Genomic DNA, 15,836 nt, shown 5'->3' with positions numbered 1-15,836 from the left:
AAGCTGTACTACTTGCACAAATCAAGAGAAAATCTTTGGAATTATTTTCTGCCAGTATTTACAAATATGCCCATCTCACAAAAATCATCCTTTATATTATGACACAGACAACATAAATGTTAATACATACCGTCCTGGCTAACATTGAATGGCGAAGGCACTACACTTCCGCTGGACTCCGATGCACCGAACTTATATAAGTTCGAAGCCGCTACCATGTATAGCAGTGTTCCGTTTTCGCCCAAGTCGGGGTCTTCAGCGAGTATGGATATAATGGGCTCGTTGACCCGGGCCGTGTGTTTTATTCCTTTAAAATCGAAATATAAATAAATAAATAGATATAGTTATTTGCCCTAGATTTTTTTTATACAAATAGGTCGGCAAACAAGCGTACGGCTCACCTGATGGTAAATGATTACTGTAGCCTATAGATCTTTGAAAGACCAGAAGCATCGCAAGCGCGTTGCCGACCCAATCCCCAATCCCCCCAGGAGCTCTGGTCACCTTACTCACCAACAGGAACACAATACTGCTTGAAAACAGTATTATTTAGCTCTGATCTTCTGTAAGGTCGAGGTACTACCCCAGTCGGGCTGCTCCATATTTTGAGCAGGAAGTTCCTGCTGTGCCCTACTTCAGTTAAAAAGAGTAAACTCCAAAAAGACAATGTAGAAAAGAGATCCTAGTCCAATTTCCTAAATTCAAACGTACCTGCGTAGTATATCTTCTGCTGAAACTTTGGCTCATTGTCGTTTTCATCTAATATCTTAATTCTGACCGAAGTAACGCTGGGGTCCTGGCTGTCCGAACTGTTGTCGATAGAGTTCAAGATGGCCGCCGCGTGCTCTAATATTGGATTGTTGCTGGCGTATATTGTCATCGAGTATTCGTCTTGTTTTTCTCTGAAATTGTAATGTTAATTTGATTTTTCATTCATATTTTTATTTATACTACCAATGTTATCGTTTTATTAAAATTAATATATTGATGTTCGACATTATTTCCTTGACTAATAGCTGAAGGTCTAAATACATTTTAATCCGGGACTTTAACAAAAAAAAAAATACAAACTGAGAGAAAGTATGTTACTCTAAAATTGATACAAATTTTGACTGGAATGATTGTAAATACAATACAATACAAAGTTTAACAACACGATTAGCGAAGGACTGGTGCTCAAAAAAGGCAGAAAATACCTGTACTATAAGTCACCAGGTAAGAACCCCCCCCCCCCAAAGTTAGGAATACAGTAATAGAACATAGTAAGTCGAAATAATTTGAGACCTTATATTTAAAGTTGATGTGAGAAAAAACTTCGGAGTAACAGTTTTAAAAACAAAATTAACATTTTCTTCAAAAATGAGTAAAATTAAATTCCACTAAGTGTAAATTTTTTTTTTTATGTCACTAGGTCGGCAAACAGGCGTACGGCTCACCTGATGGTAAGCGATTACCGTAGCTTATAGACGCCTGCAACACCAGAAGCATCGCAAGCGCGTTGCCGACCCAATCCCCAATCCCCCCAGAGCTCTGGTCACCTTACTCATCAACAGGAATACAATACTGCTTGAAAACAGTATTATTTTGCTGTGATCTTCTGTAAGGTCGAGGTACTACCCCAGTCGGGCCTGCTCCATATTTTGAGCAGGAAATTCCTGATGTGCCCTACCTCAGTTAAAAAATAATTGTGAATAAATTTTGCGGTCAGGCAAAGAAAATTTTGAAAACCATTCAAACAGTGTAATAAATTTAATAATTAACGTCAGCAATGCAATTAAAATTGGGCACACTGGGTAATTTTTAGCATAAAGCAAGTTGATTTACCTATCAAAAGTCGCATTAGCACGTATCACGCCTTGCGTCCTATCAAGCGTGAAGGCTCCTTCGCGGTTCCCTTCCAACACGTGGTAATAGACCTTGCCGTTGTCACCCGAATCTTTGTCTATGGCTTTGACGTTACCTAATTATTCGAAGAAAATAATACGTTAGTTGTTGAGGCATATTTTTATCAGTAGACTGTGGTAGGCTAAAGTGTGAATGATAGTTTGCGTACGTGTTTTTGCTTAGTAAAAAAGCATGTATTAACAATTGTAATATTTTTGAATATCATATCAAAAATTGACCGCTCTAGCCAATTAAGCTATGGAACGATGTACCCGCTAGATCGAAATTTTTGATGTGATGATTTTAATTTTCGGTTTAAGCGAACCGTGGCGCCGTCTATAGTGAGTTCTTTACATAATTAATTAATTAGTTTAATTGTAATATTTTGTCACTAAATAAACTTGAAATAATATAAGCTTACGGTCAGTAAATTATAACAAATCATTTAGAGTCGAAACTATATCATCGGATTATTTAACTTGGTCTATAGTTTACCTAGTGGTACAATTTTTTAAAGAACAAACACACAGAAAATATATACATAAAAATTATACTGTATTTGATTTTATTGTAGCAATAACATAACATAATATAACAATACACTTTATTGTACACCAAAACAGAAATAATACATATTATGGACTTAAACAGAGTATCATCAGGCACAAAGGGCGGCCTTATCGCTAAAAAGCGATCTCTTCCAGGCAACCTAGGGGCAGAGGAGATGGTATTGTGTCGGTGTAGGTGTACTAATTGAGACATAAACGTTTGAATAACAGAATAACAGAAATGGTATTTTTTTATTTGGTAGTGACGTATATGTTGCGTGTATTTTGTTTGTGTACTTACCGACGATAATCCCTGGAGGTAGATTCTCCTTAACAGTAAATTGATGGTGCCTATGGAGGAACCTCGGCGCGTGGTCTTCATCATCAACCAAGACGACAGTCAAAAGTCGGAGGGTTTCGAACTGAGCCGGTTTACCGCTGTCTACTGCTGCTATTATTAACTGGAATATTTTTTGTGATACGTATAATAAAGTACATAGGATTAACCAGTGGACAGTGTGTAAAAAAAGATGTTATTATTTACTACATAGATGAGAGGACATTATAATTATAATTTGGATTTAAAAAGTCGCTGAAACTGCTGCAATTTCAAACAAAATTCCTTTATGATCATTACATCTTCAGCATAACTAAATAAATAAATAAATATCTACACAATACACACTTGGTCGTCTGTTGTGTCTGCTTGTGTTGTAGGTGTTGAATGTATATTTAATTTTATTAGTTTTTAGAATGAAACACAGATGGCGTTTATCGTAAATCGTCGCGCTGTCGATGTTTCGTGTAGATTTAGTTAAGTCAAATATTGTATGTATATTCGGTACTGATTATTAGTGTTATACTTGTTTATCGGTCATTAAAAACTAATTCCTCACATTAAACACTGGTTGTTTTATTGAGACGCCAGAGGAAACTGAACGTTCCCAGGGTAAACAAGCATTATTGCTATATGTACTATAGTTATGTACGTAGGTAACAGCCGACTAGTATAGCTACATTTTTTCCGATAAACATACTTATAAATAATACATATATAAATATATAAATAAAAATTTATAGTACACCCAGACTCGGGGTGGGAATCGTACCCACAACCCCCAGAGTAGAAAGCAGGGTACTACAAACTAGACCAACGAGCTTGTCAATGGGCTTGCGTAATAGGAAAACTTCTTAAAGTTAGCAGATTTAGACTTCAGAAGATCGATATTGCTACAAAGTAGAAAATCTTTACACCACAAAGGAGGCCTAAGGCGAAAGTTGAACATTCACGGATCCCATAAATATATGATTGTTTACGTCACAATTAGATCATACATAAGTCTGAACGGTACCTGATATTCGGCCTGTATTTCTCTATCCAAGAAGGTCTTAGTCTTCAGTTCTCCTGTATTTCGGTCTAGACTGAACTCCTGAGTTTCTCCGACATTCTGGTTGTCTACTTTAAGATAGTAGGAAACCTGTCCGTTGTCTCCAGTATCTTCATCGGTTGCTTTTATTGTCGTTATCAGAAAGTCTGCCTGGGCCGCGTGCTGTAAATATTAGAATGGAAATGTTTTTTTGAAGTAAACCTCCTTAACGCGCGCTTGACTTGGGGAGTAAGCTGGCGAATGCGTGAAAAGAGCGTTTAGACCAGATCAGTTGGGAGCGTGGGCCATACGATAGAAATATTAAGTGCATTCACCCTGTATCATCCAACTGTTGGGCATAGTCCTCTTTCTCCACGTAGGAGAAGGATTGTAGCTTATTCTACCACGCTGCTCCAATGCAGATCGGTGGATAGTACCCTTCTATGAGTAACGATCGCTATCAGGTTTTTATGATAACGACCGGGATCGACGGCTTAACTTGCTCTCCGAGGCACGGTGGGGCCCACCATACACAAGGACAGACATCCAAACCGGAAAGGAATATTTGTACAAATGTAAATAACCATCTCGTTCGGGATTAGAACCCGCAAACCATCGGTGTGTTAGGCGACTACTTCCTCCACTACACCTGGGCGGTTCTTAAATTAAAGTAAAGCTAAGTTTTAAAAAAAAGTTATGTATATACCAAAATTCTTACCTCAGGCACCTCAATTTGTCTCATCTCAGGTGGAGGGTTCACAAACACAGGGCTGTGTCTATTGACACTGAGTACAGCAATATCAACCCTTGCGGTGTCAGCGTGGCTACCTTCACCCCCTCCAGCATCCCTCGCCCCCACTGTTATTTGGTACACCGTGTCGCCCACAACCGCCCTAGCTGGGTAGATTATACCGCTGTTTGGATCCACTGTGAACACTCCTGTAAAAGAAAACCATTTTTTTAATTGAGCGAACTTTATGAAACGAAATAAATATTTTTATTTCACTTCAACAGTTATTTCCCGATCAAGATTCAATGTGTAACATCCCACTGCTGGGCATAGGCCTCTTTTTTCAAGCAGAAGGGCTAATAGCTTAGTTTAACTTAATTTATTTTGACAACCACTTGTTGTTAGTGTACGTTTCATCAATAGCTAACTGATCCAGCGAACTTCATATAGATTTTTTTAATTTTCTTCTATAAAAACCTTGTTCTGACAATAACGTATACAAATATCAAATTTGATGCTGTCTTTCGATGTTATGCGTGTGCATATATAACAAAAAAATAAAAAATAGTTCAATTGAGAATCTCCTCCTTTATTGGAAGTCGTTTAAAAACTAATTTTTATGTTATAAATTATTCTTATTTCAAATTTTCATTTAATCGCAATCTTTAAAGTAGATAAATTAATTATATCACACATTCTTGCAATACTTTCATCAAACTTGTTTATGACTTATTGTGACCTCACACATTTTTATTCATTCTGAATCTGTCTGACACCATTATTACAGCCTATACAGTCCACTGTTGGACATAGGCCTCCACAAGTTCACGCCAAAAATAACGTCAACTCATGTGTTTTGCCCATAGTCACCACGCTTGGCAAGCGGGTTGGTGAGCGCAGTACTGGCTTTGTCGCACCGAAGACTCTGCTGCCCGTCTTCTGCCTCTGTATTTCAAAGCCAGCAGTTGGATGGTTATCCCGCCACCGGTCGGCTTTTTAAATTCCAAGGTGGTAGCGGAACTGTGTTATCTCTTAGTCGCCTCTTACGACACCCACGGGAAGAGAGGGGGTGGCTATATTCTTTAGTAGTACCGTAGCCACACAGTACATGTAGTCTGACACCATAATTATTTAATGAAACAACTTTTTTCGGATTTTATCGCGGTTTATTATTAACATTTGATTCCCGACGTTTCGGATACTTTACAGCAACCATGGTCACGGGAGGACTGAGGTGTCAGACCCAACGTTACAAAGTTATTCGAAACTACCCGACATACATCAATATCTTATATAGTCCTATCTACGCAGAATGTGCTAATTGAGTCTTTAATCTGTGGTGAATTATGCTTGGTTTTGATTTAATTATATTAATAATGAGGTCCCAAGCAGGTGGTAATTGCCAGCCATCTTCTCTATTGAAATTTGGATGTTTTTTTAATTTCAATAGCCTCACGGATCATCCTTGGTTGGAATCGGTGTTCTTTAGCGAGGATCTGTGGTCTATCGAATCTAATATACTAAACATAATTACTTAAACTACCATAATTATTTAAAAATTTACTAGCAATGGTTCGTGATGCTACATTGAAGAGCAAGTATTACCCGATTCACTCTGCTGTAGTACACTATAAACAACTTTTCCATTAATCCCGACGTCCTTATCTTCCGCAAGCACTTGAAGTATGGCGGCGGGAGGGTCTAGCTGAAGGTTCTCTGAAATCGTACTTTTGTATACTTTCTGGGTGAAGATTGGAGGATTGTCGTTGATATCTAAAACTTTAATATGCACCTGAAACAATACGATGCAATCAATCAGTGATTACAAATATCAACAAACACCGCCACAAAATCAAAATTAAAAACTACTTTATTCAAACAGGCTTCAAAATCACTTTTGGTTCATCACATTATTCGTCCAGCCAATTATTGATTTGCAGCGGTGGTGTTGATACTTTTGACAAATGGCGCATTTGTATAGTTGCGCTAAAGGCACCATACTTAGGCTACTGCGATACTTCTATGGCTAGTTGGATCAAGCTGGCATCAATTCTATGGTGGTTTATATTGGCGCTAAGCGTCCGAATACTCCTGTCAATAAGTTCTGGAGCAGTTACAGAACCGCACTTGAGGCGTCGTTTGAGTACAAATTTGCAGCGAGAATTTAAAGTAGCTCTGTGTGATATTCTGAATATAAACCAGGAAACTCTTGATGTGAGCCCCCTAGGGAATTGAAGAAATAAGCAAATGTGCACTATGTCCAAAAAAAACGGTTTTAGTAACTGAGGCAGGGCACAGTAGGAAATTTCCAGCTCAAAATGTGGATCAGCCCGACTTGGGTATTACCTCGAACTTAAAGAAGATCATAGCTAAATAATACTGCTTTCAAGCAGTGTTCTGTTCCTGCTGGTGAGTAAAGAGACCAGAGCTCCTGAAGGAATTGGAGATAGCGTCGCCAACGCGCTTGCAATGCTCTTGGAGTTGCAGACGTCTATAAGCTACGATAATCGCTTACCGTTACCGTTTGCCGATCTAGTTGTATAAAAAAAAATACAAAATGAAAAAATAGATAGATATTAATGCGCTTAAAAAGCCGACCGATGGCGGGACAACCATCCAACTGCTGGCTTTGTATTTCAGGCCGAAGACGGGCAGCAGCGTCTTCGGTGCGACAAAGCCAGTACTGCGGTCACCAACCCGCTTGCCCAGCGTGGTGACTATGGGCAACACACATGAGTTCACGCCACTACGTTATCGATACCAATTAAACAAAATAAGCTCTAAGTACTCACAGGCACGCTGGCAGACTTCCTAACGTGTGGAGGAGCCTGGTCAGTAGCGACGGCTCTGAACCAAAGTTCAGGCGTTACTTCTCTGTCGATGATACTGTCTGCCGCTACAGTGATGACTCCGGATGTGGGGTCTATGGCGAACAACGAGGAAGATTCTCCGGACAGACTGTACGTTACTTCACCGAATTCACCTGGACAAAATATTCATTAGATATTATACTTCCATTTATTTATTTATCTTTATCAATAGATTTTAAAATAACAAAATAAAAAACGAAGAACAAATTATCATTAAAAAAAACGAGTGTTTTAGGCCACATGACTGAAGTTAAACTTTCTGCTTGCCTAACTTATATCTCCCTGCGTAACTTTTCGTACCGCTCCCCAGCTTACTCCAAGTCAAGCGTGTGTAAACAAGTTTTACTTCAAAATTCAGCAAGTGTAGACGTATTAGAGTAAAGACAGATTAATTAAAATTTTATATATAACTATATAAGAATATATATAATTACATAACACTTTTCGGCGGCTATATACCGACCGAATTTGGGAGAGGGAGTTAGCCTAGCCCTAGCTGTAGTTTTTTAGTGTTATTTCTTCTCAATGACATGCAAGATACTTGTGTATTGAGTTCATAACCGTTCAACCGCGGTCAAAACAAGTCGATAAATTGATACATATTTATTACCTTCGTCTAAATCAAGGGCTGCAACAGTCAACACACTGGTGTGCGCCTTCACGTGTTCCTTAAGTTCTGCATAATACGAGGAGTTGGAGAACTGAGGCTCTTCATCATTGACGTTTACCACCTCCACTAAAACTCCTGCAGATGTGGATAGCTGGGGTACTCCTGAGTCCACGGCTACTAGAGTGAAGTTTATAGAGTGGATCTGTTCGAAGTCTATGCGTTGGGAGGTTCTGACCACACCTGAGGGTTGAAAATATTTACTATAGTGGAAGATAATTACATACAGACCGCCATGTAGTTCAACTTATTGCGATTTGCGATGTGACAGATTTTGAGATTTCGTGATAAGTCAATGGTTTAACGATTGTGTGTGTGTATATATATATATATTTATGATAAGGTTCTAAAAAATTTTTGATGCTTTATAATTTCATATTTCGGTTTTCGAATACTTATAATCTCTATACCCTAATATAATATAGCCTATAGCTTATTGCTAAGTACTTAAAAAAAAACAAACAATAATATAAATAGACATATTATACTACTAATAACTTTACTGTATAATACTTATTTCTAAATACACACTTACCGGTAACATTATCAATTTCAAAGTAAGGACTCGGTGGAGATATAACGATGGAAGCGATGGGGGACTCTCTGTCTGTGGCGGTGTATGTGTTGAGTATTGTGCCGATCGGTTGTTCTTCCAGTATTCGTTCGACGTAAGCCGGCTGGCCGAAAACTGGGGCGTGTCGGTTCACATCCACTATGTTTATTATTAACTCGCCTGGAAATGTTTAATATAGACAATTTTTGAACATTTCTAGCGAGTTTTGGTGAAAAATCAATGATAAACTTTAAAAAAAATTAGAAATAATATACTGGGATTTTCCGTATATCATGGATATTTGTTAACACATGTGCAATTTGAATTTTTATAATTTATACAAGACGTTTGTAACAACTTTATTATGAATATCGTCTAATTCACAAATTTGCTGCTAAAAAGATTTAAACAATGTAATAATACGATATAAATTTTATCGGTCCTGCGGAGCCGGATATCCTTGAATTTTTAAAATTAATCACCAACTATTCAAATAGTTACTACATATTCAAATAACACTGCAAGAAAACAATCAAAGTACAGTAATAAATATATTAAATTCGTTCTTACCATCAGTCCTCTGCAAGGTGGGCGCTGAAGCATCAGTCACAGCGACAGGAAGGGTAACGACAGCCGCGCGATTCCTGTCTAGAGTCTGCGACACCGCGACACTACCGTTGGGGTACACCGAAAACCATGACCCAAAAATACCCTCTTCAGTTACCTAAGTAAAGATTAGATAATTAGATGATATATTTACGGCTGATTTTTTCATATATACGTATTACAAATGCCGTACCGTTCCATCGTCGTGTGTTATTTTATTTGAAACTGCTTGTATTCAATTGCACTCGATTGTAATGGAATTTATATAGAAATCCTTGAAACAGGATATACCGTATCTTATACTTGGCAATGAGGATAAGAACGAAATGTCAGTTAAGTAAAGTTTTACATGTAAAAGGTAATTTATTTTTTGTTTTGTTTATCTGTCATTAAAATAATGTCATTAATTGACGTCACTTTTAGTTATTAAGAACTAACACTAGTTATCAAGCTTTTATTTTTAACGCTTTATTTTTACTAACAATTATGGATCTTTTGTTATCCGCGTTTTAAGCATTTTTTATTTTTAATCGTGTATATTAATACGCTAAGTATTACTAATACTCCCTTTTTGGAAAAAAACCTCACAATTACGCCACATAAATTATATATCATTTTATAGATAATTGCTCTACCGGCATCTAAAACTAATTTGCAAGTGGATTTGTATGAGGTTGGCAAGTGTAACTGTATTCTGGCTTACCCGCTATCTGAGGAAGCCAGAATGCTGATAGTATTGAATATTTTTGTAAGACCTATGAGGGTAGCATCGTCAGACTGACGAAACCCTCCATAAATAATAAAGATTTAAAAATAAATCCAAAACTAAAAATTTAAACTATTTAAAAAGGAAGGTATGCTTTAAAAAGAAGGAAGGCTATTTTTCCCTCAAATTAATAATAATACTCTTTATTGTACACCATTAAAAGAAACAACAGAGAAAAAAAACATAAAATGAAAGATGTACAAAGGCGGTCTTATCGCTGAAAGAGCGATCTCTTCCAGACAACCTTTGGGTATAGGACACGAAATAGAAACTGCAGTTAGGAAGTAAATTAACGCGGGTGAAACCGCGGGGTCCAGCTAGTTATAAAAAATGTGGTATATATATAGTTTACTAATACTGATTAGTCATTGAATTTTTTTTTTTAGACAAGTTTTGTACCAGAATATTTTTAAGAGACAAAGTGTAAGCACAAACAATCACACAAACACACAAGCACACACCCACCACGCCCAGGTTCACACACACACAAAAGATATATTTCGAATGTTATTTACACCGATTTATTAAAAAATAACAAAACCAACCTCAACTCCATTCTTATCCACAGCCCGTATGACTCTATCTCGAGCCAATTCGTAGACAAGCTGACCACGATCAGTTATATCCGGGTCCACTGCGACCAGTGTATGTAGGACCGTCCCCAGTTCAGCATCCGCTGATACTTCCGCTCTTTGTATACTGGGCGTGAAGGAAGGCTTCTTGTCGTTCACGTTGATCACGTGTATCGTTAGTTCTGTTGTTCCGGTAAGACTCGGTATACCTGTGTATGGGAATTTAATATTACATTACAAGAAAAACAAATATAATTGAGATGTAACAAGTACTTGGCCAGTTATATCTAATACGCTTACGCTTCAGCCTGTAATATCCCACTACTGGACATAGGCCTCTTTCCCCATGTAGGAGAAAGATCAGAGCTTAATCCACCACGCTGCTCCAATGCGGGTTGGCGGATATATTCCCTACTATGAGTAACGATCGCTATCAGGTGTACATGATAACAACCGGGACCGACGGCTTAACGTGCTCTCCGAGGCACGGTGGGGAGACCCATAGGGACTGCACAAACACCCAGACCACGGCAAACACCTGTATAATACAAATGTTTGTCACGTGCGGGGATCGAACCCGCAACCGCCAGCGCAACAGGCGCAATCCATGGCTGTTACCGTTGCGCCATCGCGGCGTCAGTTATATCTAATAATGCGTATTTATTTGACTATTTTTTCGTCGACCTACGTTATATTATACCTCGAAACATTTCACTGTGTTTACCGATTTTGATGATTCTTACTTTAATCGAAAGGTGGTGCGTGTCATGTGGTACCATTTAAATTTTATCGAGATACGATGAGTACTTTTTGAGTAATCTTTGACAACGCGTATTTACTTGACTATTCTTTTCTGTCCCTACATTGTATTACTTATCGATGTAATTGAAGTCGGTTTCTTTTTAGTTTGCAAGCAAACAGAATTTATTAGTTATGTGTATATCGCCTGTTATTACGCCATTGACATTTAAAAGTTCTAGTAAAAAATATTGCACTTAGATTTGGAAAAATAAAATTTTACTCCCATCATCATCACTTCAGCCTTTCGCAGCCCACTGCTGGACATAGGCCTCCACAAGTTCACGCCAAAAATAGCGTGAACTCATGTGTGTTGCCCATAGTCACCACGCTGGGCAGGCGGGTCGGTGACCGCAGTACTGGCTTTGTCGCACCGAAGACGCTGCTGCCCGTCTTCGGTCTGTGTATTTCAAAGCCAGCAGTTGGATGGTTATCCCGCCATCGGTCGTCTTTTTAAGTTCCAAGGTGGTAGTGGAACTGTGTTATCCCTTAGTCGCCTCTTACGACCACTACCCACGGGAAGAAAGGGGGGAGGCTATATTATTTAATGCCGTAACCACACAGCATATTTTCATGAAATTTTACCAGACTCACCCATATCAGTAGCAATAATTTGTATCCGGTATGTGTTTTTCCTGTCGAAATCTAGTTTAGACGCTACAGTGACAACTCCGGTAACATTGTCAACGACGAATGAGTCGAGGGCACCCTTCTGGATGCCATATTTGATTTCTGCGTTTATTCCGCTATCTAAATCTATTGCTCGTACCGCTGCCACTTCCGTGCCTAGAATTAATGTCAATAATTTAACAAAAAAAAAATGAGTCGTAAAACTATTTATACTGTTGCCGGAACAACTTTTTATGGATCAATGTAAATATGAAACTGATTTTATATGCAAAATACATTTTCACATGAAGTTTTAATGTTAACTTTTGATTCTATTGTAAACTTTTAAAAGGCAGGTCGATATATCAAAATCTTGTATAAAAAATAAATAAATAATAAGGTCTATACTTGGACCTAAAACTTAACAATTTCTTAACCCGCCAAACTGCGTGACAGTTTATCGGTGGAAGATACGGTGTTGTGGCGTGCCCACACATATACGAAATTTCGATCGATCGAACCCGCAACCGCCAGCGCAACAGCCACAAACCTGTGCTGTGGCCGTTGCGCCAACGCGTCTGTTGTATTACTCGGCTCTAAATGTTGTTATCTATCAGGTGTTCAATTTTATTATATACGACTAAGAGAGACTGACGGAAAAGGGAGTACGGCCCGCCTGATAGTAAGCGGATACCGGAACCTATGGACATCAATAACATCTGTGTTAGGAGCTCTGTCCACCTTTTTTTTATCTAGGTCGGCAAACAAGCGTACGGCTCACCTGATGGTAGGCGATTACCGTAGCTTATAGACGCCTGCAACACCAGAAGCATCGCAAGCGCGTTGCCGACCCAATCCCCAATCCCCCCAGGAGCTCTGGTCACCTTACTCACCAACAGGAACACAATACTGCTTGAAAACAGTATTATTTAGCTGTGGCCTTCTGTAAGGTCGAGGTACTGCCTCAGTCAAACTGCTCCAGATTTTGAGCAGGACATTTCCAGCTGTTTCTTCGATAAAAGGTAAAAACATGTTGATATCTCACCGACAGGCGCGTCTTCAGTAATTTTCGCGTCGTATTTATCCGTGTCGAAGGCGGGCGCGTGGTTGTTGACATCACGGATCGTTATTTCAACTTTACAAGTTGAATTGTGTACTCCGTCTGTTGCCTGAATACGATTGATTAATTGTTTTACGTTTGATATTTAAAAGACCGAATCATATTTGATCTGGATCACGGTACACGTTCTTAAAAAGTGAACTCCAGTCCCCTGTCAGGGCTGACACACACTTTTTGACCTTTTTTATAAAATATATTGATTCGTGATGATATTTATACGTACTGCTATCTAATATATAAAATACTATCTTATATATAAAATTCTCGTGTCGCGGTGTTTGTAGTTAAACTCCTCCGAAACGGCCTTGACCGATTCTCATGAAATTTTGTGTGCATATCGGGTAGGTCTGAGAATCGAACAACATCTATTTTTTACTTCCCTAAGTTATAAGGGGGGGGGGGGATTGCGAAGGTTAATAAAATAAATGGCAAAACAACGTTTGCGGGGTCAGCTAGTATTCATATAATCTTTTAACTATACTGAGATTTTAGAATAATTATTATTGTGGCGACTTACCAAAATAGTAAGAACGATTTTATTATCTTTAGTGGAGTTTAGAGCGGCATGTCCCAACACTGATATCCTTCCGGAAACAGGTTCGATCCAGAACGGGGAATTAGGAGGGTAGGCGATGGAATACCGGATGTCAGATGTTGTGTCTGCGTCACGAGCTTGAACCTGTAATATAAGGTTTTTTAATCTATATTTTCTGTTACACTCAACGGCCTCCAGTAGGATTTTCTCCTTAACAGACACCTGTTGTACAGAACTTACGATTAATTCTGGTTCAAATTTAACCGCATCCTCGTCGATGGAGGCCTTGTAGACCGGGGTCACGAACAGCGGCGGGTTATCATTGGAGTCTGTGAGTGAGATCTGTAGCGATACCACGGAACTTTGGCCCGCGCCGTCGTCATCTGTCGCCTGGAAAGTTACAAGCTATAAGCATCCCATTGCAAAATAAACTATACTAGTGGTCGCCTAGTGGTCGAAACTCGACCATAATTAATCTAAATTATAAGTTTGAACATTATTAAGGTTCTGTTGTCAAAGACTACACTTTTATATTAATAAACAAAGGAGTATATATGCGTGTGTGTGTCAAATATATGGTAGTGTGTGTAATGTTTTTTATTGATTTCATGTATTTTATGCATAATTAAAAAAAAAATAGCATTCTGCACTCCTTCTCTATATAAGGATGATTATTTTGAGATGTGCATATCACGCGGCCCTCCATAAATAACAACTTAGTTAAATATAAAGATACGTTTTTTTTCATTTCACGTAAAATATAGTTGCAGCACTATATACAGATGTACATAATATATTCCTATTGTTATAAATAGCTTAGTTATGTTCGTAAACGTTCCTCAAATCTCATCACCATTCGTGTCCCAATCTCCAAATTTTAGCAGTTCATGCTCTTAAAGTTATAAAAATACTCTGAAGATCGTATTTTTAAGAAGTTATCTAAGTAGTACACAACATGTTTTACCAATTATCAAAATTATACATATTAAAGAATACTTTTAGGCAATTTGTGACGACTTTGAAAATTGTCTCAACACTTCCGACTCACTACCATTTGTTCATATAGTCGCAGGGTAATTTTTTTCTGCATAGGGTAAATTGCTATCTGTAGAGAACTCGGTGGTCGCGCTCAGTTCTGCCTCTCGATTCGTGCGGGTAACACATCAAAAAGTGTTTTGGCGCCAACTCTAGCCTACCTTAATCGCCCAGAAATTGTGTTTGGCAAAAAAAAATCTCCTTACCGTTCGAGATTTCCCTGGTAAGTCTAATATTTTTATTTAACATTTTTATGCATTGTAACAGTCGCCATAGGATACTCTTTGAGTTGATTAAGTTTCTAATTTTTTAAGTTTTACAAAGAACGTACAATGTGAAGAAGTATACAAATATCTAATTACCGTTTATATAATTACCGTTTTTCCCGTTCGTATTTTGGCGAATGGTAATGAGCAATTTAAAATGGTAATTGGCACCAGCATATGCTGGTCTCTTATTATATTGAATCTTCTTACTCCGCTAGTCCAGCCCAAGGTAGAATTCTTATTACCAACGCGTGACCCATTGTTGATCTTCCGGTATGAACTCGCACTTTCACAACAAAAAAACCTACTAACAGACTACCCACCTACCACTAACATATCATCATTTCAGCCTATTGCAGTCCACCGCTGGACACAGACCTCCACAAGCTCACGCCAAAAATGCGTGAACTCATGTGTGTTGCCCATAGTCACCGCGCTGGGCGGGCGAGTTGGTGACCGCAGGACTGGCTTTGTTGCAACTTGCACCTAAGACGCTACTGCCCGTCTTCGGCCCGTGTATTTCAAAGCCAGCGGTTAGATGATTATCCCGCCATCGGTCGGCTTCTTAAGTTCCAAGGATGTAGTGGAACCTTGTTATCCCTTAGTCGCCTCTTACGACACCCACGGGAAGAGAGGGGGTGGCTAAATTCTTTAGTGCCGTAGCCATACAGCAGACCACTAACATGTATATATATTTATCAGAGTAAAAATGCCTCGGAAGAAACAGCAATCGAAAGAGGAAACATTGGCTAAGGCTAAAATCGCGCGTCGGAAACGATACGCTAAAATCCAAGCTGAACCTATTTTATATGCACTTAAAAATGAAAAAGAACGTCAGCGATACAAAAAACGAAGAGAACAGAAAAAACTTTTGACAGTTACAGAATGACGCCACGAGCTAGAAGGCTAC

The 15,836-nt window shown here is 38.6% G+C and overlaps 1 protein-coding gene across 1 annotated transcript in view; it reads right to left on the bottom strand.

Annotated features, from left to right (window-relative positions):
• The window catches only part of LOC123657958 (cadherin-87A-like), a 49,004-nt gene that overhangs the window by 9,349 nt on the left and 23,819 nt on the right, over positions 1 to 15,836 (bottom strand). The window contains exons 13-28 of the mRNA XM_045593438.1: positions 13,866 to 14,015; positions 13,608 to 13,769; positions 13,016 to 13,139; positions 11,956 to 12,147; positions 10,537 to 10,772; positions 9,190 to 9,343; positions 8,602 to 8,799; positions 8,010 to 8,249; positions 7,322 to 7,512; positions 6,135 to 6,321; positions 4,518 to 4,738; positions 3,785 to 3,982; positions 2,734 to 2,893; positions 1,825 to 1,960; positions 712 to 902; positions 131 to 307 (exon numbers count right to left, since the gene is read on the bottom strand). Of these exons, the coding sequence (XP_045449394.1) occupies positions 131 to 307; positions 712 to 902; positions 1,825 to 1,960; positions 2,734 to 2,893; positions 3,785 to 3,982; positions 4,518 to 4,738; positions 6,135 to 6,321; positions 7,322 to 7,512; positions 8,010 to 8,249; positions 8,602 to 8,799; positions 9,190 to 9,343; positions 10,537 to 10,772; positions 11,956 to 12,147; positions 13,016 to 13,139; positions 13,608 to 13,769; positions 13,866 to 14,015 (2,917 nt within the window). The remainder of the gene's footprint in view (positions 1 to 130; positions 308 to 711; positions 903 to 1,824; positions 1,961 to 2,733; positions 2,894 to 3,784; positions 3,983 to 4,517; positions 4,739 to 6,134; positions 6,322 to 7,321; positions 7,513 to 8,009; positions 8,250 to 8,601; positions 8,800 to 9,189; positions 9,344 to 10,536; positions 10,773 to 11,955; positions 12,148 to 13,015; positions 13,140 to 13,607; positions 13,770 to 13,865; positions 14,016 to 15,836) is intronic.

Source organism: Melitaea cinxia, chromosome 11 (genome assembly GCF_905220565.1).
Source record: "Melitaea cinxia chromosome 11, ilMelCinx1.1, whole genome shotgun sequence".
Taxonomy (NCBI): Eukaryota; Metazoa; Arthropoda; class Insecta; order Lepidoptera; family Nymphalidae; genus Melitaea; species Melitaea cinxia.
This window is presented reverse-complemented; position numbering and strand designations above follow the sequence as displayed.